Below are 23,941 nucleotides of genomic sequence, written 5' to 3'. Positions count from 1 at the left end.
AGAGAGTGATGAGCGAGATGGTGTGTGTGTGTGAGAGAGAGAGAGAGATGAGCGAGATGGTGTGTGTGAGAGGGAGAGAGATAAGCGAGATGGTGTGTGAGAGAGAGAGAGAGAGTGATGAGCGAGATGGTGTGTGAGAGCGAGAGAGAGATGAGCGAGATGGTGTGTGTGTGAGAGAGAGAGTTGACGGAGATGATGTGCGAGAGAGAGAAAGATGAGCGAGATGGTGTGAGAAAGAGAGAGAGAGATGAGCGAGAGAGTGAAATTATGAGGGGCATAGATAGAGCGGACAGGAAGGACCCTTTTCCCTTAGCAGAGATTTCAATAACCAAGGGGCTTAGATTTGAAGTAATTGGTGTAAGGATTAGGGGGGAGCTGAGAAAAACCTCTTTTACCCAGTGGGTGGTGGGGGTCCGGAACTCACTAACTGAAAGGGTGATAGAGGCAGAAACCCTTATCACATTTAAAAAGTACTTGGATATGCACTTGAAGTGCAGTAACCTACAAGGCTTACGGACCAAGTGCTGGAAAGCAGCTCCTTTTGGACTGGCACAGACACGGTTGGCCGAATGGCCTCCTTCTGTGCCGTAATTTTTTCTATGTTTCTCTGTCTCGAAATGTTTCAGGGCTGGATTAGGTTGTAGACATAGGGAGGGACGAGGTCATGGAGCGGTTTAAGCCCAAGAAATTAAAGGGACAGTGACAGCGTGGATCCAAATTGGCTCAGGGACGGAAAGCAGAGTGCAGTGAGTGAACAGTTGTTTCTCACATTGAAGGGAAGTACACAGTGGGGTTACCCCGGGTCAGTATTAGGACCACTGCTCTTTTTGATATATATTAATGACCTGGATTTGGGTGTGAATGGTATAATCTCAAAGTTTGCAGATGACAAGAAACTCGGAAATGTAGCATACAACGTGAAGGTTAGGAACAGGCTTCAGGAGAACAAAGGCAGACTGGTGAAATGGGCAGACACATGGCGGATGGAATTTAATGCAATGAAGAGTGAAGTGATATATTTTGGTAGGAAGAACGAGCACTATAAATTAAATAGTGCAATTTTAAAGGGGGCGCAGGAACAGAGAGACCTGGGTGTGCACGTATACAAGTTGAGAAGACCGTTTTAAAAGTATATGGGATTGTTAGCTTTATAATGGAGGTATAGAAGACAAAAGCAAGGAATTTATGCTAAATCTTTATAAAACACTGATTACCACACTTTAGAAATAATGTTAAGGCATTAGAGAGAGTGTTGAGGAGAGATTTACCAGAATCGTATCAGGAATGAGTGAGTTCAGTTATGTGGAGAGATTGGAGAAGCTGGGGTTGCTCTCCTTGGAACAGAGAAGGTTAAGAGGAGATTTGATGGAGGTGTTCAAGATATGAACGATTTTAATAGAATAAATAAGGAGAAACTGATTCCAGTGGCAGAAGGGTCGGTAACCAGACGATACAGATTTAACGTGATTTGCAAAGGAAATAGAGACGACGTGAGGAGTCATTTTTTTAATTCAGTGAGTTGTAATGATTTGAAATGCACTGCCTGAAAGGGTGGTGGAATCAGATTCAACAGTAACTTTCAAAAGGGAATTGGATAAATACTTGAAGGGAAAAAATTACAGTCCTATGGTGAAAGAGCAGGGGCACGGGACTAATTGGATAGTTCTTTCAAAGAGTCGGAACAGGCTCGATGAGCCGAACGGCCTCGTTCTGTGCTGTGCCATATTTTGATAGTATGAGGATGAGAATATAACACAGGAGGCATTTACCAGAAACCAGTGTAGGCCAGTGAGAACAGGGCTGTTGGTGAGTGGGACTTGGTGCGGGTTAAGGTATGGGCAGCAGTGCTTTGGATGAGATGAAGGTTATCCAAGGTGGAATATGGAAGGCCTGGCCGGGACAGCGTTGGAATATTCGGTACTGGAGCCAGCAAAGGCATTGATGAGCGTTTCAGCAGCAGACAGGCTGAGGCAGGAGCGGAGGTGTGCGATGTTGCAGAGGTGATCTTTTTGACAGAGAGCATATGTGATTGGAAGCTGAGCCCAGGGGTCAAATGCAATGCCGAAGTTGCAAATATGTTCCATTATACAGTATGTAGGCGCAGACAGATGTTCTGGGGCTGTACTGGTGAGTTCAAGTATGTCGTATATAGGTGCAGTGAGATGTTGTGGGGTTGTACTAGTGTAAGTCCATTATGCCGTAAGTAAGTGCACACAGATGTTCTGATGTTGTACTGGTGTAAGTGTTCTTATGAAGTAATAAAGGATGACAGATGTTTGGGGATTATATGGTTTAAGTTCAATTATCAAGTGTGCAAGTGTACACAGCTGTTCTGGGGTTGTACGGGTGCATGTTGCATTATACAGTATGTAAGTGTAGACCGGTGTTCTCGGATTGTGCTGATGTTAATTATATTATGCAGTATCTAAGTACAGGCAGATGTTCCGGTGTTGTACTGGTGTTGGTTGCATCGTGCAGTATATAATTGTAGATAGCTATTTTGGGTTCTGCTGGTGTGAATTGCAGTATGCAAATGTAGGCAGATGTTTTGGTTCGTACTGCTGTATCTTCCATTATGCGGTATTTTGGTGGAGACAGATGCCTTGGGGTTGTACTGGTGTAAGTTGCATTATGCAGTATGTAAGCATAGGCAGATGTTCTGGGGTATTCCTTCATTTACCTATCAAAGGGCATTAAAATCCATCAGAATTTTTTTCTTCGCTGAAGAAGCAGTGGTTGGATTGAGTGATAAGATTAATATGTACAATGCTCCCGTATTGTCCAACAGAACACATGCAGATAAGATTGTCTGACGGTGGAAGTCCATGTGCTGGGCGAGTGGAGGTTTATTACAATGGGACCTGGGGCTCAGTTTGTGATGATTCCTGGGATTTGGCCGACGCTGACGTGGTTTGCAGACAGCTGGGTTGTGGAAATGCGTTGGAGGCGGCACTTCCTGCTTCGTGTGGACAAGGCCCAGGCCTAGTTTGGTTGGATGAACTGAACTGTTCGGGTAAGGAATCGTTTCTCTGGGACTGTCACTCAGCACCGTGGGGTCAACACGACTGTGCTCATAAAGAAGACGTGAGGGTGGTGTGTTCAGGTAAGGGCGCTTTCAATCTGCTCATTTTCTGCAGTGTTATACGTGAAGCCTCAATCGGGATATTTCTGAAATAATTACCGACAACCAGAGAAAACAACCGGTAAAACATGTCGTGGGCAGTGTGAACACACAACGAGTTATTTTATGTTTCATTGACAGAGCACAAAGAGATGCGGCTGGTGAATGGAGAGCATCGCTGTGAAGGGAGAGTGGAAGTGTTCTACAATGGGACCTGGGGAACAGTTTGCTCGGAAAATCTGGACCCAAAGGATGCAGAAGTGATCTGCAAACAGTTACAGTGCGGCCCTATCACATCTGTTCAGTATAACACTCGGTTATTCGGAGAGGGATCCGGGCCCATTTGGCTCGATGAGATGGAGTGTAAATCACACGAGTCGTTCCTTTGGCAGTGTCAGTCTGACCCGTGGGGTGAACACAACTGTAATCACAGGGAGGATGCAGGTGTTGTTTGTTCAGGTAACACAACGAACCTCTCAATGCGCGGGCGTCATTTCAAACATTGGTGTCTAATACCGTCAGCATGTTTCTCTTCTCAACAGATGTCAAATTGCCGGAGAGATCCCACAGTTCAAGTATCTGCGTTCGAGACTCTGGTTCTAAAGATGGACATTTACCAGGTGCTTCCTGCTCTTCATACCAAATATCTGACTTGTATTCTTGGCATTTACCAAATAAATATGACATTATTCTCTTTGCCAGACCTGGGACAACCTGTGAGGCTGGTTGGCGGTAACACCAACTGCTCCGGGAGAGTGGAGATATTGTCCAATAACGGCTGGGGCACGGTGTGTGATGACTCCTGGGATATGGCCGATGCCAATGTTGTCTGCAGACAGCTGCGCTGCGGCCCCGCTCTACAGGCCGCAGGAGGGGCCGCATTTGCCCGTGGTGACGGTGTTATCTGGCTGGATGATGTGAAGTGCACTGGAAGTGAATCCTTTCTGTCCGACTGTCGTTCCTCACCGCCAGGTCAACATGACTGTGATCACAAGGAAGATGCCAGTGTGATTTGTTCCGGTAAGGTTCGCAGCCGGATTTTCCTCGTTTTGTGAAAATGACTCATTGATTTCGTAAATTAGGAACAACTTTTATCTTCAATGTAAAATTCCTAATATTTTAAGTTCATGTCTTGTTTGTACAATATATTCCACAGGGCCCGATTTGCCCCCTACTGCTTCTCCGTCCACATCTGCAGGTATTTATCACGAGTATCAGTTTTAGCATTCGCATTAATATTTTATTTTACTGTATTATTACTATTATGGTCACCAATATCATTCTTGATTCAGGAATTGTGCCGTTAGATTAGACATTTCCTAATATTACTCCATTGTTTAAGAAGGGTGGGAGAGAAAAAACAAGTCTACAGTTTAACGTCAGTTGTGCAGACTAGAATGTGTATTAAGCATAGAGTGACTTGAACAAATATGAGCTGTTCAGGGGGATTCAGCTTGGCTTTGTTCAGGGTAAGTCATGTCTGAATATTCTAGCTGATTTTAGAGGAGGTCACTAATAAGGTGGGTAATGGAGCGTTTTTTTTTATTCATTCATGGGATGTGGGCATCGCTGGCAAGGCCAGCATTTATTTCCCATCTCTCATGGCCCTTGATAAGTTGGTGGCGAGCGGACTCCTTGAACCGCTGCAATCCGTGAGGTGAAGGTTCTCCCACGGCACTGTTAGGTAGGGAGTTCCAGGATTTGGACCCAGCGACGATGAAGGAACTACAATATATTTCCATGTCAGGATGGTGTTTGACTTGGAGGGGAACTTGCAGGTTGTGTTGTTCCCATGTGCCTGCAGCCCTTGTCTTTCTAGGGGGTAGAGGTCGTTGGTTTGGGAGGTGGTATCGAAGAAGCCTTGGCGAGTTGCTGCAGTGCATCCTGTGGATGGTACACACTGCATCCACTGTGTGCCGATGGTGGAGGGAGTGAAGATAGTGGATGAAGTGCCAATCAAACGGGCTGCGTTGTCCTGGGTTGTGTCGAGATTCTTAAGTGTAATTGGAGCTGCACTCATCCAGGCAAGTGGAGGTTATTCCATCACACTCTTGACTTGTGCCTTTTAAATGGCGGAAAGGATTTGTGGAGTCAGGAGGTGAGTCACTTGCCGCAGAATACCCAGCTTCTGACCTACTCTTGTACCCACATTATTTACGTGGCTGCTCCAGTTAATTTCTGGTCAATGGTGAACCCCAGGACGTTGATGGTGGGTAATTCAGCGATGGTAATGCTGTTGAATGTAAAGAAGTGTTGATTGGACTCTCTCTTGTTGGAGATGGCCATTGCCTGGCCCTCGTCTGGCTCTTATGGACACCATGGATGTCCTCTAGTGCACTCCCAGAAGGCATCAGATAAGTTTCACACAAGAGACTCGTAGGGAAAATGAGAATGCACGGAATTGCAGGTAGCGTTTAGACTTGGGTTGGAAATTGGTTGGGAGGAAGAAGACAGGGAGTGGGGCTAAAGGGTCATAATCTGATTGATGGAATGTGACAAGCGGTGCTCCCCAGGGATATGTTCTGGGGCCTCAAACTTTCACCATGTGTATTAATGACTTGGATGACGGAACAGAGAGTTGTATATCCAAGTTTGCAGATGACACCCAATTAATCGGGACAGTAAATTGTGGGAGCGGGAAGTTGCAAAGGAACATAGATAGGTTAAATGAGTGTGCAGAACTATAGAAAATAGAGTTTAGTGTGGGCAAGCATGAGGTCATCCACTTTGGGCCCAAGAAAGATAAATCGGAGTATTTTCTAAATGGTAGACAAAACATTAAATGCCAGCGGACAGGTACAAAAAGTAATTGGCCTAATTCTCAATGTGTCTCAAATACAGAGCGGAACAAGTTAAGCTTCAGTTGTATATAAACTTCGTCAGAACGCATCTGGGATACTGTGTTCAGATTTGGACACCACAACTCAAAAAGAATATATTGACCTTGGAGGGAGTCTGGCGCAGATTCACCAGATTAATTCCGGAGCTGAGAGGGTTAAATTATGAGGACATGTTGCATGGACTCGGCTTGTATTCCCTTCAGCATAGAAGATTGAAGTGTGATCTGATCGAGGTGTTTCAAATGTTGAAAGGAATTGATAGGGTAGATAGGGAGAAACTATTTTGTTTGATGGTGGAATCAAGAACAAGGGGACATAATCTTAAAATTAGGTCGAGGTCATTCAGGAGCGAAATCAGGAAGCAATTTTTTCACACAAATTGTCGCAAATATCTGGAATTCTATCCCTCAAAATGCGATGGTTGCAAGGTTACTTGGAGCTTTCAATCCTGAGATAGATAGATTTCTGTTGGTGAAGGGTAGCAAGGGATATGGAGCATATACGGTAACTGGAGTTGAGGTACAGGTCACCTATGATCTTATTGAATGGCTGAGTAGGCTCGAGGGGCTGAATGGTGTAGTCCTGTTCCGAATGTTTCCATGCTCCTATACTTATTATTATTCTCATTCTTATTAATAATAACACTTTATTGTTACTTTTGATCATTTCTGAAGTTCATGTGACTAGCTTCAAAATGACTGGAACGCTTTTTCCTTCCCGAGTATTTGAAAGAGATCGGTTTAAAGCCCGTTAATCCCCGGTCTCTGACTATACTTGAACTGTCCTGTACTCAGCAGGTACATGGGAGGCGGGGCTGGGACTCGGTCTCTATAATTCTGACCCGCTCATACTTTTCTCTGGTACAATGTGCACCATAGTTATTGGGGAATGTTTAGCGCGACTCATTGCGCATGAGCAGTGCATTCAATTAATAAACATTTATTGTAAACTTTTTAATACACAACGCGGACTGTGGCTGTAATACATCTTTCTGTAATCTTATGATTAAGGACAGGGAGGTAAAGGCACATCCATCCCTGTTGTCGTCTGCATAACCCTTGGAGTCCTTCTAATCTGTGAGCTGATCGCACTGATGGTGATAATACAGAGAAAGTCAACAAGAAGAGGTAAGGCTCAAATCCTCCCGCTGAACGAACACTGGATCTCGGATATTGTTTCATATCCTGGCGGGACTCCAGTACATTGTACTTTTCCATAGAGAGATTCTCACGTGGTATTGTCAGAAAGAAATCTTAATCCGCTTTTGGCGATTTGTTCCGTTCAATGTGCTGCCCGAATTAGTAAAATATGACATTTAAACGGTGAATTATTTGAAAGATAGAAACATGGAAAATTTACGGCACAGAATGAGGCCATTCGACCCATCGTATCTGTGCCGGTCGAAATAGAGCTACCCAGCCTAATCTCACTTTCCAGCACTTGGTCCATAGCATTGTAGGTTACAGCATTTCAATTGCATATCCAAGTACTTTTTAAATCCCCTCTAATCCTTCTACGAATTGCGTTAAATCTATGCCCCCTGGTTATTGACCTCTCTGCTGGGAAAATAGGTCCTTCCTGTCCACTCTATCTAGGTCACTCATAATTGGATACACTTCAATTAAATCACCCCTCAGCCTCCTCTGTTCCAAAAAAACCCCCAGCCGATCCAATCTTGCCTCTTAGCTAAAATTCTCCACTCCTGGCAACATTCTTTTAAATCTCCTCTGCACCCTCTCTATTGCAATCGCATATTTCCTGTAATGTGGTAACCAGAACTGTACGCAGTACTCAGCTGTGGCCGAACTCGTGTTTTATACAGTTTCAGCATAACCTCCCTGCTCTTATATTCTATGCCGCGACTAATAAAGGAAAATATTCCGTAAGCCGTCTTAACCACCTTGTCTACCAGTCGTGCTACCTTCAGGGATCTGTGGACATGCACTCCAAGGTTCCAAGGTCCCAATCTACCTCTACACCTCAGTATCCCCCCATTTATTGTGTATTCCCTTGCCTTGTTTGCCCTCCACAAGTGCATTGCCTCACACTTCTCCGGATTGAATCCATTTGCCACTTTTCTGCCCACCTGACGAGACCATTGATATCTTCCTGCAGTCTACAGCGTTCCTCCTCAATATCATGGCCATTTTTTGTATCAGCTGCAAAGTTCTTTATCATGCCCCCCTACATTTAAATGTAAATGATTAATATTTAACACAAAAAACATGGTCCCAGTACTGAGCCCTGCGGAACCTCACTAAAAACAGACTTTCAGTCAAAAAAACACCCGTCGACCATTACCCTTTGCTTCCTGCCACTGAGCCAATTTTGAATCCAATTTGCCACTTTCCCTTGGATCCCATGGGCTTTTACTTTTTTGAACAGTCTGCCATTTGGGACCTTGTCAAAAGCCTTGCTAAAATCCATGTAGACTACATCAAACGTGCTACCATCATCGACCCTCCTTGTTACCACCTCAAAAAATTCAATCAAGTTAGTCAGGCACGACCTTCCCTTAAGTGTCCACATTCACCGTCCCAGGATGTCAGCCGGTAAATGAGATTCCAGAAAAATTTACTTGTTGCAACAATGGAACAGAAAGTTTAATTGAACTGTTTTGGGCTGTGCTTTCAGTTATTTATTTGACTATTATTCTTCCCTGATCCATTGGGTATCCGTTCCACCCCTTCAATTTCTGGGGTCCGGAAGTCCAATCTTGAAATCTCTGACCAGCTTCTGTCCGTCATTTTGAGAGGTGACTTTCTGCTTTCGCCAGTGATTATTCTACATCCCAGCACAACTATTCCACTCACATCTCACCCACCCAACACACTCCTGCTCTCTGTTCACAGCAAGTCACTTCTCATACTGACTGAACAGGCCAAGAAACCATGACCTCCTTAGTCGGTCCTCCATACTGATACTGTCCACACACACGTGTACACGGGGGCATGCGCACATGGGGGCATGCGCACACACGTCGGCATTCGCACACACATAGACATATATATATATATATATATATATGGAGAGAGACGCAGAGAGAGATATAGACGAACAGAGAAAGAGAGAGAGACAGACACACGTCTGCGTACCCGTGCATGCATTCAGATAGATATACATACATAAACACGTGCACAAAAGCATGCATGCAGACGTGCATGCAGAAACATGTATTCATGCACAAACACGCACAAACATGCACATATGCAGATATACAAGCACAAACATGCATACATGCACAAACACACACAGACACGCACATATGCACATATAGACGCACAAAGATGCATACATGCACAAACACTCACAAACATGTATACATGCACAAGCACGCACAAACACGCACACATGCAGACACGCATGCACAAACACGTATACATGCATAAACATGCACACATATACAAACACGTATACATATTCAAACATGTGTACATGCAGACATACATATACAAACACAAAAACATGCACATATACGAACAGATCTACATATGCAAACACATATACATATAGATACACATAGAATCACGCATTCATATAGACATACATATACGACAACGCATACATATATACACATGTATACAAACATGTATACCGATAGATATACGGATACAAACAGATATGCATATACAAACACATGTACATATAGATACACAGATACAAACAGATATGCATGCAGATATATATATATATATATATATATATATATATATACAAAAATATATACATAATACACAAACGTATGCATACAGATATACAGATACAAACACGTATACGTGTAGATGTACATATACAAACACGTCTACAGGTAGATATATAAATAGACACGTGTGCATACAGACACATTGACAAGCACGTATGCATGCAGATATACATATACAAACATAAATACATATTCAAACAGATATACATATTCAAACACGTATCCACATAGATATATATATATATATCTGTTTTATATGTATATCTATCTGTATACGTATTTGTTTATGTGTGTGCATATATGCTTATTTGAATATGTATATCTATATGTATACGTGTTTGTATATGTATACGTTTTTGCATATATATATATATATATATATATATATATATATAAATATATATATATCTGCATGTTTACGTGTCTGTATATGTATATCTATGTGCATACGAGTTTGAATATGTATATCTGTTTGCATATGTATATCTGCATGTATACGTGTTTGTATACGTATATCTATATCTACACGTGATTGTCTATGTTTATCTATATGCAACGTGATATATATATATATATATATATATATATATATATATATACAAACACGCATGCTTATAGATGTACATGTACTAACACGTATACATGTAGATATACATATAAAACACGTGTACATGCAGATATACATATACAAATACATATGCGCATATGTATACATATACAAACATGTATACACGCAAACATACGTATGCAACACGTAAACATGCCCAAATACGTATAGAGCACGTTTACGTACACAATTTGTGTAAACGCACACAAGTGTACAGCATGTGTACACACACATACGTACACAGCACGTATACACGCTCACATACGTATACAAGCACGTATACATGCACACACACGTTTACAAACAACTATACACGCAAATAAACGTACACAAACACGTATACACGCATAAATACACATACAAACACGTATACACGCACGCATGCCGATACAAACATGTGTACAGATAGATATAACTATACAAACAGCTACTATATAAAAGCAGGTATACATATAGATTTACATATACAGACACGTATAACCACGCAAATTCTTATAGTATAGATAGACATATACAAACATATTTCCAAGTGACATATGTGTACATAGAGATATACATATACGAACACATACATGCAGACATACATATACAAACAGCTATACATTTACAAACACGTAGACATATAGATGTATATATACAAGCACACATGCACGCACACACATATATATACACACACACACACAAACACACACACCACATGGACAACAAAAAGAACTTGAAATTAAATATCACCTTTAAGGTAGTAAATCGTCCCAAGGCGATGCACAGGAGCGTAATCAGGCAAAATGTGATACCAAGCGACATAAGGAGATATTAGGACTGGGGACCAAAAGCTTGGTCAAAGAGGCAGGCTTTCAGCAGCGTCCTAAAGAAAGAGAGAGAAGTAGAGAGGCGGAGTGGTTTAGGGAGGGAACTCCAGAGTTTTTGGCCTAGCCAGCCTTAGGCACTTCTACCACTCGTCTATGTACACTCATGCACACACATTCGTTCATATACACTCACACGCCCATACACACAGATCCGTTTATATACTCATATACAGACACATTCATACATACGTACGCTTGTTCATACTCACACATATATACACACACATTCATACAAATGCACACTTGTTGATACTCAAACACACACATAACAAACATTCATACACTCATACAGGCACGTACGTATACTCAAACCCACGTGCGCATGCATGCACACACGAAAATCCCTTCCCTGTCCACACTACCTGCCTTTGTTCCTTGACGACCAGCTTCTCTGTGATTTGGATTTATTCGCACACAAATTAGTGGTAAATGTGCGTGGAATGAAACAAAATGTTAATCTCCCCGCCCTCCCTCCAACAGGTGCTGTCACTCGCGGCAGGGGTTCGCCTGCTGGTTTGTACCAAGCAATTTATGAAGAGATTGAGAATATTCCACCCGGCGAGAATTCCACTCAGCTCCGTGGATCAGGTCTGTACTTTTCCTTTGATACGAATCTTTACTGGATAGGCTCCGCTTTCCTTAAATATCCATTTTAATTGTAACTGTTCTGACTGAAAACGATCAGCAGTCTGTTCACTGTTCCCATGTGAGATATTGTTATCACAGTGAGAGAGTCTCTGTGTCCGTGTGTATAGTAACAACAGGAATGAGTTTGGGAAGATTCCCTCTGGGCCTTTCATTGTTCCCATGTGAAGAATTCCGAACACAGTGAGACCGTCTCTGTGTCCTTGTGTATAATGATCCCAGTATTGGCTTTGGGAAGATTCCCATTGTTCTGATATCTGAGAGCTTCTTTACTAACGGGCTTTACTCTGTATTATTGTTTCTTCTCTGATATGTGAGATATTATCGAGACGACCGGACGATAATTTGTATTAATGTGTCTGCTCTGTTCTGTGTAACAGAATCGGTATTATCGGGCTGCCCAGTTTGTTTCTTATTCATTAACGGGATGTGGGTATAACTGGTAGCGACGGCATTCATTGTCCATCCCTAGTTATCCTGAGAAGGTGGTGGTAGGCCATCTGTTTGAATCACCACAGTCCGTGTGGTGAAGGTGTTCTGGGTCCATTCATTGTCGATCTCTAGTTCTCCTGAGAAGATGGTGATCGGTCTTCCCCTTGTAACAAATTCCAGGACATTAACACAGGGACGTTGAAGGTTTGATATTATTTGTTCCGGTTTCCCAATCAATCTCTCCAATAACCATCCATGTTTTGTGTTTCACAGTTTCCAGTTCCATTGACTCCCTCAATAATATCGAATATTACACCAGTTTGGGTGTCAATGATCCGGGATCAGAAGATTATGAAGGGATCTCCTCCAGTGATCAGGGTGGGTACATTTTCACTTCCCACGATCTCTTTGATGTGTTCATGATCTCTACTGTCGAAAACCAAGAACTGAAGACATCAGAGTTATTCAAAGTAAATTGACACTGCCAATGACCCGCGGTTCTGGAGAGGGACTTTAGTTACAAAAGATTGCAAAAATACTTTGGATTTGAAGCAAATGTATCCTGTTTGTACCCAGTAGTATCATGGAATGAAAAATTCCGTTGAATGTATTTCCTCACATTTCTCTATGGAATGTGAAATGTGTGCGCTGGTTGGGTGGGTGATTCAGTGCGATATTACAGGACCCTCCCGTTCTCTGGTTTAAATCCCAGACGCTTTGGTCTCATTAACGTCTCCGCTGTCTGCGTATTGAGGCTGCATTATTTTAAACCGAATTGAGACAAACTCGGTCCATATGTCAATGACCACAGGTAACAGCACAAAATCAGTTCTAGTGCAGGTCAGTTTGCGCTCAGTGAAACAATAGGGGTGGGAGTGTGGGAGAAGAGGATCCGTCACTCTGATATTACTGGGAGTGTGGGAGAAGTGGATCCGTCACTCTGATATTACTGGGATGGGAGAAGTGGATCCATCACTCTGATATTACTGGGAGTGTGGGAGAAGAGGATCCGTCACTCTGATATTACTGGGATGGGAGAAGTGGATCCGTCACTCTGATATTACTGGGATGGGGGAAGTGGATCCGTCACTCTGATATTACTGGGATGGGGGAAGTGGATCCGTCACTCTGATATTACTGGGAGTGTAGGGGAAGTGGATCCGTCACTCTGATATTACTGGGAGTGTGGGGGAAGTGGATCCGTCACTCTGATATTACTGGGAGTGCAGGGGAAGTGGATCCGTCACTCTGGTATTACTGGGAGTGTGGGGGAAGTGGATCCGTCACTCTGATATTACTGGGAGTGTGGGGAGAAGTGGATCCGTCACTCTGATATTCCTGGAATGTGGGAAAATGGGTCTGTCACATTGATTTCCTTGGGAATGCGGTTCCTAACTGGGCTTAATGTAATTCACGAGAACAATTGCATCTTCAAGTTCTGTGAAAAATGAATTCAGCAAATCAGCAGATTTCAAATAATTATACAATCTTCAGTTGAGTTGTAAAAGTTGCAACAGAGTGTGTTCTCAGCACGCGAACGAGTGTTCTTCCAGACACGTTGAATCGACAGGCTCAATTATATCAATATGTTATCAGATTTATAATAGTCGATTTTATAAACAGAAAATGACTCTGAATCCATTAGCATTCTGATTATAATGACATTCAATCTAATTCAAATCGCAGATTTTAAAAGTTACATCTGCACGTACGGCCTGTCAATTTACTTCGATGACAAATTCCGATGTTCACATTTACAGCGGAAACTGGCGGTGTGAACGGTCACACTGTAATTACACCGTCCCACCAGTGACGGCTCTGTAGTTGATTCACTGGACGGGAGAAGCAATTCCAGCCTGACAGGTGGACACTGGAAGCTTCTGTTAGAAATTTGGACAAAGGAATTTATAATGTACATTCAACATATCAGCAGAGGATGTGTGAGTTTTAAACGGAGACTAAACTACCTTTGCACATCATGATCCAATAATTACCCGCCCTCTCACCCCACTTCACCTGAAAAATACAATTGCTCCACTGTCCCTCCCTGCAAGTCCCAGGGAGATTGACTAATAATAATATAATTCTAAGTTCCGAGTTCTATCATTTGGTTTCAGTGAGAATCACTATTTCCTCCCAGGTTCGGTTCCGGGCGATTATGACGATGTTGAACCTGGAGCCATTGACACGCAGGGCGGTCACTTCCCGCTGGAAAGTGACCCTGATGATCCGCCCACACTCACAAGAGCCGGCGGTGATCTCTGCACTCTCGGTGAGTTCAATCTCTGATATTCCTGAATTCACCAGCCCCCTCTGTAGGAATGTACTGACGTATTGATGTATTGGCGCTGTTTTGAATTCCATTCCAATCGGCGGTGACACAAATATATAGCATACATATATACACTGCAGTTTCAATCATAATATTAATACTCAATCTGTCTCTCCCCACATCATACAGCTCTCAAACCCGCACTGAGTCCCATCATTAATCCATAATCTCTCTCCCCACAGTATACAGCTCTCAGACCCGCACTGATCCCGGTTTCAATCCCATCATTAATCCATAATCTCTCTCTCCCCACAGTATACAGCTCTCAGACCCGCACTGAGCCCGGTTTCCCTGTCCCTTTCATTCACGGAAAAAATGACGATGTTGTCCATGACTCGGACGCAGCCCCGGACATTTGGCCACCGATGGACAGTGAGATTGTGGCTTAAAATAGTATAAGTTCTACATCAAATCGGTAAGAGCAGCGTTTTATTGTTTGTTCAATTGTTTGTGTCCCAGTGCTAGGAGAGAGTCCAGTCCCGGGTGATATTGATTATTGCACATATTAACCAAGGACTGCAGTTGTTTCTATCCCTGATATCCCAGTGCTGGGGGAGTGTCCAGTCCCGTGTGATATCCATTCTGTTATAATGTCGAGTGTGTTCTGCGGTTGGTAATGGAAAATATCAGAGAAAATATGCTGTGTCTTTACTATTTAAATAAAAGGCCCTTTAATAAGGTTGTCTTTAATTATATTTTCTGATTGTGGGGAATGTGTTTTCTACAGTTTATAATTCTATAATTATAAAAGAGAACAAGCTGCATCGTTATTATTGAAATAAAAGTTCCCTTTATACCAACCATATCCTGTCTATCGTATGATAGGGGGGAATGTGTTTCGTGCAGCTCGTTGACGTGACATATCAGAGAGAATATTCTGAGTATTTACTAGTGAAGAAAGACTACATTTGATTCTATGGTGTGTTGGTGGGAATTGTTTTCACCGTTCTCTCTCTCTCTCTCTCTTTCTCTCTTTCCCTCTCTCTCAATGTGTTTTTTCCCTTCCAGAAAAAAGTCAACGTTAAATCCAGGATGTGATGTCCCGAGACGTGACAGAGACTGGCACGAAATATTCTGTGTGAAATCTGAGAGAATGTCCATTAACTTTTCCAACAGCGTGAAGACGCTGAATGTGCTTTTCATCACAATATAAACATCACTTTATTTTAATCGATCACCATGTCACTTTGTGTTGAAATAACTGGATTTGTTTTTTCTCCATATTCTGTCTGAAAGTGTATGTGTTCTGTGTAATTAACAAATGTAAAACGGAAAGAATGTATTTCGGATAATTTCTCAGTCTGTTAATACTGTATATACGCGGATCCTGTAATAGAGATTAAGAAGTTGTGTTGATTAATTATGAGTTTACAGGATCTTCATTTTGTGATCGCTTCACTTTTTCATATCTCTTCATTGCAGGAGGTTCAGAACCCGCAGGAGATCCAATGAATGGTCTGCCTGTTTTATATCCATTTATTGTAACTGTCCATCCACCAATACAAAAACTGGAACAACAGATGTTTTCCCACCTTATACTCGATGTACAGAGACTGCTGCAGTCTCATAACATAAGTGGTGATGTACAATGTAAATAGCATTCAATAATAAAATACATGTATTAAATATTTTAGTTGGAATTTTTGCCTTTATCGCTTTTTCTTTGAATATATTAAACACGTTATCATAGTGTCATGTTGTGGCACAGCACAGAAGGAGGCTATTCGGCCCATCGTACTGGTTCCGGCTCTTTGACAGAGCGATCCAATTAGCCCCACTCCTCTGCTCTTTACCCATAGCCCTATGTGTTTTTCCTTTTGAATTCCCTTATGAAATTTATTATTGAATCTGTTTCTACACCCATTCAGGCACTGCATTCATTACTCCCTGCGTAAAAAAGTAATTCCTCATGTCGCCTCTGGTTCTTTTGCCAATCACCTTAAATCTGTGCGCTCTGGTCACCGCCCCTTCTGTTACTGGAAACAGTTTCTCCTTAATTACTCTGTCAATACCGTTCATGATTTTGAACACCACTATCAAATCTCCACTTAACCTTCTCTGTTCCAAGGAGAACAACCCCAGCTTCTCCAGTCTCTCCAAATAACTGAAATCTCTGATCCCTGTGAGCATTCTTGTAAATCTCTTCCCTAGCCCTAACTCTAACCCCTTCTGAGGCCTTGACATTCGTCCTAAAGTGAGGTGCCCAAAATTTATCAGAATACTCCAGCTGAGGCCTAACCAAGTTATTAAGGTTTTATAAAGGTTTAGCATAACTTCCTTGATTTTGTACTCTATGCCTCTATTAATAATGCCAAGGATCCTATGCGTTTTTAACAGCCTTTTCCACTTTACTGTCACCTTCAAAGATTTGTGCTCATACACCCCCGGTCTCTCTGTTCCTGTACTCCCTTTAAAATTGTACCATTTAATTTATATTGCTTCTCCTCGTTGTTCCGACAAAAATGTATCAGTTCAGATTTCTCTGCGTTAAATTTCATCTGCCATGTGTCTGCTCATTTCACCAGTCTGTCCATGTCCTCCTGATGTCTGTTACTATCCTGCACATTGTTTACTACATTTTCGAGTTTCGAGTCATCTGCAAATTTTGAAATCATGCCCTCTATACTCAAATGCAAGTCATTAATATATATTAAAATAACAGTGGTCCGGTCCTCATACTGACCCCTGGGGAACACCACTGTATACTCCCCTACAGTCTGAAAAACAACTGGTTGCCAGAAACACCACAATGTTGTTTCGCTGCCCTACACTATATATGGGGGTTCCGGAATATGGCGAGAAATCAGGAAAATCTGATTAGAATTTCAGAGTCAATGTTTTTGAATTTCATTCTCAAAGTTAAATACTGCAGTTAACCACCAGCAGAGGGCGTCCATTACCCTTTCAGGATAAATGCTGCACTGTCCAGTATTCAACAGCAGAGGGAACATGGAAACAGGAGGAGGGCTTTCAGCCCTTCGTGTCTGTTCGGCAATTTAATTGGATCATGGCTGATCTGTAACTCAACTCGATTTGGATCCGTTTGATCCATAATTTTTGAGACCCTTACCGCATAAAAATTTATCGATATCAGTTTTGAAAATATCAGTTAACCCAACTTCTACTGCCTTTTTGGGAGAGAGTGCTAGATTTTGGTGAAAACATGCTTCCTGATTTCACTCCTGAATGTCCTAGTTCTAATTTTATGTTTGTGCCCTATCGTTAGGGAATCCCCGACCAAAGGAAATACCTTTTTCCATTTCTACTCGATCGAATCCTATTATCAGTTTAAACACCTCAATCAGATCACCCCTCCACTTTCAAAACTCAAGGGAATACAACTGATGTTTGGCAACCTGTCCAAATAATTTAACCCTTTCAGCCGCGGTATCATTTTGGTCACTTTTCACTGAACCCCTCCGAAAGCCAATATATTCTTCCTGAGATTTGGTTCCAAAACTGAACACCGTTCTCCAGAAGGGGCCTGATCAAGGCTCGAAACAACTGAAGCATCACTTCCTCCCCTTTGTATTCCAGCCCACTTGACTTAAAGGCCAACATTCCATTAGCCTTTTTAAAATTGCTTTTTGCACCTTTGCACTAGGCTTTCGTGTTTTGTCTACCTGAATACCCAAATCCCTTTGCTCCTCCAGTTTCTAGTCTCTCACCATGTAAGGATTATTCCGAATTGACTTTATCAGATCCATAGTGCGCTACTTCACACTTCCCCACATTGAACACCATCTGCTACAGTTAAAACCACGCACTCAACCTCTCTTTGCACCTTTGTAACTTCGTGCTCCAATTTACCAGCAGTAATTGTCTTAGGTCCCTGACACAAACTCCGTTCCCTGGCCACCAACTCCATCCCTCAGTGTGGCGAGTGTCCGAGGCTGAATCAGGCTGTTCGCGACCTTGGTGTCCTGATTGAACTGAGCTGAACTTCTGACTCCATGTCCTCCCGAACACCAAGGCCGCCTACTTCCACCTGTGTAATATTACTCGTCTCCGCCCATAACTCAGCCCATTGGCTGTTCAAACACATATCCTTGCCTTTATTACCTATGGACTTGACTATTCCAATGCTCTCCTGGCCTCCCTCCAGCCTTCCAAATTCCGTAAATTTCAGCTCATCCACAATTCTGCTGCCTGTATCCTAACTCTCACCCAGTCCCGTTCTCCCACACCTCTGTGCTCGCTGACTTACATTGGCTACCGGTCCAGCAACGCCTCGAAATTAAAATTCTCATCCTTGTTTTCAAATCCCACCAAGGCCTCACCCCTCCCTATCTCTGTAACCCCATCCAGCCCTACAACCCTCCAAGATTTATGCACTCCTCCAATTTTGCTCATCCCCAATTTCCATCACCCCACCATTGGCAGCCGTGCCCTCAGCTGCCTAGGCCCTAAATTCGGAGATTCCCACCACAAATCTTTAAAATTCAAACAACTAGATCAGATCATCCATCAATCATCTATGATCAAAGGAATGCAAGCGAAGTTTATGTAACCTGTCCTCATAATTGAACCCTTTTAGCCCCGGTATCATTCTGGTGCATCTGCGTTGCACTCCCTTCAAGGCCAATGTATCTTTCCTAAGTTGGGGTGCATAAAACCGAACATAACACTCCAGATGGGGTCTGACGAACACTCTGTACAACTGAAGCTTCACTTCCTCCCCTCTGTATTCCAGCCCCCTCTGGATAAAGGCCATAATTGCATTCGCCATCTTGATTCCGTGTTGCACCTGTTTAGTAGCTTTTAATGACTTGAGTACTGGAATTTAAACAATATATTTGGCAATTGGTTGACGGTTTAAGATAATTGGCAAAAGGACCAGGGCGAAGTGAGGAGATAGAGAGTAGGGAGAAAGGGAATGTGCTCTGACTGGCGGGAAATATGAGATGATCCACTTTCAACCCCAGAAATATAAATCGGAGTATTTTCTAAGTCGTGTGAAAGTAATAAGCAGAGATTTGGGAGTCATAGAATCATGGGATCACACAGCACAGGAGGAGGCTATTCAGCCCATCGTGCCTGTACCGGCTCTTTGAAAGAACTATCCAATTGGTCCCACTGCTCCTTCCCAAAAGCCCTGTATTTTTTTCTAATTTCTTTCCCTTCAAGTATTTAACCAATTCCCTTTTGAAGGTTATTATTGAATCTGCTTCCATCGCCCTTTCAGGCAGTTCATTTCAGATCATGACAACACATTGCATCAAAAAATTCTTCTCACATCATCTCTGGTTCTTTTTCCAATTACCTGAAATCTGTATCCTCTGCTTACGGACCCTTCAGCAACTGGAAGCGGTTTCAGTTTATTTACTGTATCAAAACCCCTCATGATTGCAAACACTTCTATTTTTTCTCCCCTTAACCTTCCCTGCGCTAAGGAGAACAACCCCACCTTCTCTAGTTACTCAGCAAGAATTAATTTAAAGAGATGGGCAGAAAGAGAAACTGAAAGAGAGAGACAGAGACAGGAAGAATAAGAGAGAAGGAGAGGGAGAGAGAGAGACAGAGGGAGAGGGAGCGAGGAAGAGAGGGAGACAGAGAGGGAGGGAGAAACGGAGACACAGAAAGAGGGAGCCAGAGACAGAGAGAGAGCGAGACATAAAGACATAGAGAGAAAGAGGGGGAGAGAGACAGCCAGAGACCGACAAAAAGAGAGAGAGCTGGAGAGAGGGTCACAGAGAGAGAGGGAGAGAGAGACAGAGAGAGAGAGAGAGGTAGAGAGACAGAAAAAAAAACAGACAGAGAAACAGAGAGGCGAGAGGAACAGAGAGAGAGAGTGACATTGAAATAGACAGAGGGAGGGACATATAGAGAGATGGGGAGAGGCCGAGACAGAGAGAGAGATGAAGAGGGAGACAGAGTGAGAGGGACAGAGAAAGAGAGACACAGAGAAAAAGACAGAGAATTGGACTGAGAAATAGAGAGTGAGAGCGAGAGAGACAGGGAGTATCAGCGAGAGAGAGACAAAGGCAAAGAGATAGAGAGAGACACACACAGGGATAGAGAGACAGAGAGAGAGAGAGACAGAGAGAGGGAGACGTAGAGAGAGAGACAGACAGACAGTGACAGACAGAAAGACAAAGAGAAGGATATAGTTGCATTGGAGGCAGTTCAGAGAATGTTAAATAGGTTGATTCCGGGTATGGAAGAGTTTTCTTATGAGGAAAGATTGAGCAGCTTGGGCCTATACTCACTGGAGTTTAAAGAATGAGAGATCTTATTGAAATATATAAGATGCCGAGGGGGCTTGATGGTGTAAATGCTGAGAGGATGTTTCCCGGCAAAAGGGAATCTAGAACTAGGAGGCGTAGTCTCCGAATAAGGGGTCGCCCATTTTAGACGGAGATGAGGAGAAATTTCTTCTCTCAGAGGGTTGTGAACCTTTGGAATTCTTGGACCCAAAGAGCAGTGGAGGCTGAGTCATTGAATATATTGAAGGCTCAGTTAGACACATTTTTGATCAGGAAGGGAGTCAAAGGATGTGGGGAACAGGCGGGAAAGTGGAGTTGAGGCCAGAATCAGTGAATGGCGGAGCAGGCTCGAAGCGCTAAATATCCTGCTCCTACTCCTGTCTCTTATGTTCTTATGGTCTTATCTTCAGCTCTCCTCAAATCCTTCGATCAATTATTTTCAATCTATGCCCTTTGGTTATTGACCTCTTTGCTAAGGGAAATATGTCCTTCCTATCCACTCTATCTAGGCCTCTCAAAACTTTATACACCTCAATTACATCTCCCTTCAGCCTCCTCTGTTCCAAGAGAAGACCACCAGCCTATCCAATCTTTCCGTACAGCTAAAATTCTCCAGTCCTGGCAACATCCTTGTAGATCTCCTCTGCACCTTCTCCAGTGCAATCACATCGTTCCTGTAATGTGGTAACCAGAACTCTACGCATTACTCAAGCTGTAGTCTAACTAGAGTTTTATACTGTTCCATCATAACCTCACTGCTCTTGTATTCTATGCCTCGCCTAATAAAGGAAAGTATCCCGGATGCCTTCTTAACCGCCTTATCTATCTGTCCTGCTGCCTTCAGAGATCAGTGGATATGCACTCCAAGGTCTCTCTATTCCTCTACAGCTCTTGGTATCCTCCAATTTGCTGTGTTTTCCCTTGCCTTGTTTGCCCTTGCCTTGTTTGCCCTCCCCAAGTGCACCACCTCACACTTCTCTGGGTTTAATTCCATTTGCCACTTTTCTGACCACCTGACCCGTCCATTGATATCTTCCTGCAGTCTACAGTTTTCCTCGTCACTATCAATCATACCGCCAATTATTGTTTCATCTGCAAATTTCGAATTCATGCCCCCTACATTTAATTCTATATCATTGATATATACCACAAAAAGCAAGGGACCTAGCACTGAGCCCTGAGGGACCCCACTGGTAACAGCCTTCAAGTCACAGAACACCCGTCAACCATTAACCTTTGCTTCCTGCCACTGAGCCAATTTTGGATCCATCTTACCACTTTCTCTTGGATCCCATGGGCTTTTACTTTTCTGACCAGTCTGCAACTTTGTCTGGGACCTTGTCAAAAACCTTGTTAAATTCCATGTCGGATCATCAATCGCGCTACCCTCATCGTCCCTCGCTGTTACCTCCTCAAAAAATTCAATCAAGTTAGTCAGTCACGACCTTCCCTTAACCAATCCATGCTGACTGTCCTTGATTAATCCATGCCTTTCTAAATGACGATTAATACTGTCCTTCAGAATTGATTCCAATAATTTGCCCACCACCGAGTTTGGGCAGACTGCCCTGTAATTACTCGGTCTATCCCTGTCTCCTTTTTAAAACATTGGTACAACTTTAGCAGTCCTCCAGTCCTCGCGCACCATACCTTTAGCCAGAGAGGATTGGAAAATGATGGTTATTGCCTCCGCTATTTCCTCCCTTGGTTCTCTTAACAGCCTTGGTGACATTTCATCCAGGCCTGGCGATTTATCTACTTTCAAAGATGCTAATCCCCTTAATACTTCCTCCTTCACTATGTTTATCCCATCCAAAATTTCACACTCCTCCTTAACTACAATGTCTTCATCTCCCCCCTTTTTGTGAAGACAATCGCAAAGGATTCATTAAGACCCATACCCACGTCTTCCATCTCCACACACCGGTTACCTTTTTGGTCTCGAATAGGCTCTACTCTTTCCTTAGTTATCCTCTTGCGCTTTATGCATTTATCAAACATCTTTGGGTTTTCCTTGATTTTACGTTCCAATATTTTTTCATGCCCTGTCTTTGCTTTCCTAATTCCCTTTTTAATTTCACCCCTGCACTTTTTATACTCCTCTAGGCTTTCTGCAGTATTATGCTCTCGGTATCTGATAGAAGCTTCCCTTTTTTGCCTTGTCCTACCCTGTATGCGCCTTTACTTCCAGGGGGCGCTAGATTTAGGAGACCCACACTTTTTCTTTGTGGGAACATATTTGCTCCGAACCATCTCTACCTCCTCCTTGAATGCCTCCCACTGGTCTGACACGGATTTCCCCTCAAGTAATCGTCTCCAGTCCACTTGGGACCTTCAACTGCTGTTCTATATTTGTCCTCTTCCATAACTACGCTGAATCTAACTGAATTTTGATCACTTCCACGAAAAAGCTCTCCCACTGATACTCCTTCCACCTGCCCAGCTTCATTCCCAAAACTAAGTCCAGAACACCCCACCTCCCCCCCTCCGCCCACCCGCTCTTGTTGGGCTTGCTACGTACTGGCTGAAAAAGTTCTTCTGAATGCATTTTATGAATTCTGCGCCCTCTTTACCTTTTACACTGAATCTATCCTAGTTAATATTAGGGTAGTTGGTATCCCCTACTGTCATTGCCCTATTGTGAGAGAAGAGGAAAAGGTTGAGAGAGGGGAATGGAGAGAGAAGCAGAGACAGAGAGACATAAAGGGGGCAAAAAGCGAGGAACAGGTAGGTAGAGAGATAGAAAAAGAGGCAGTGAGAGAGGTTGGCAGGGAGAGGGAGATCGACATACAGACAGAGACAGAGAGAGGGTTAGAGAGAGACAGGGAGGGAAGCAGAGACAAAGAGAGAGATAGGGAGGGGGTACAACGAGAGAGGGACAGAGAGAGATAGACAGACAGAGAAAGAGACAGAGAGAGATGGATAGAGAGAGAAGCAGAGACAGAGTGTCAGAGAAACAGACAGAGTAACAGAGCCAGTAATGGCACACCCTGGATGAATAAAGAAAGAAGGGCATGATTGAAAGTAATGAAAAAGGGATACACAAAGAACGACAAAAGGGAATACGAAAAGGTGAAGAAAGAAGTAAAACAAAACAATTAGGACACCAAAGAGAAACTACGAAATTAAATTATCAAGGAATATAAAAAAGTAAAGTATATAACATAAATAACAAAAGAAAAAACA

The 23,941-nt window shown here is 42.9% G+C and overlaps 1 protein-coding gene across 1 annotated transcript in view; it reads left to right on the top strand.

Annotated features, from left to right (window-relative positions):
• The window catches only part of LOC137335929 (deleted in malignant brain tumors 1 protein-like), a 29,128-nt gene extending 12,939 nt beyond the window's left edge, over positions 1–16,189 (top strand). Inside the window, exons 5-15 of the mRNA XM_068001443.1 lie at positions 2,789–3,103; positions 3,263–3,580; positions 3,664–3,741; positions 3,824–4,141; positions 4,278–4,319; positions 6,972–7,088; positions 11,621–11,728; positions 12,491–12,595; positions 14,358–14,489; positions 14,805–14,964; positions 15,558–16,189. Of these exons, the coding sequence (XP_067857544.1) occupies positions 2,789–3,103; positions 3,263–3,580; positions 3,664–3,741; positions 3,824–4,141; positions 4,278–4,319; positions 6,972–7,088; positions 11,621–11,728; positions 12,491–12,595; positions 14,358–14,489; positions 14,805–14,938 (1,667 nt within the window). The 3' untranslated portion in view covers positions 14,939–14,964; positions 15,558–16,189. The remainder of the gene's footprint in view (positions 1–2,788; positions 3,104–3,262; positions 3,581–3,663; positions 3,742–3,823; positions 4,142–4,277; positions 4,320–6,971; positions 7,089–11,620; positions 11,729–12,490; positions 12,596–14,357; positions 14,490–14,804; positions 14,965–15,557) is intronic.
• The last annotated feature ends 7,752 nt before the right edge of the window (positions 16,190–23,941 follow it).

Source organism: Heptranchias perlo, chromosome 20, assembly GCF_035084215.1.
Source record: "Heptranchias perlo isolate sHepPer1 chromosome 20, sHepPer1.hap1, whole genome shotgun sequence".
Lineage (NCBI taxonomy): Eukaryota > Metazoa > Chordata > Chondrichthyes > Hexanchiformes > Hexanchidae > Heptranchias > Heptranchias perlo.
The sequence above is the reverse complement of the archived record's forward strand: the minus strand, read 5'-3'. Positions and strand labels throughout refer to the sequence as shown.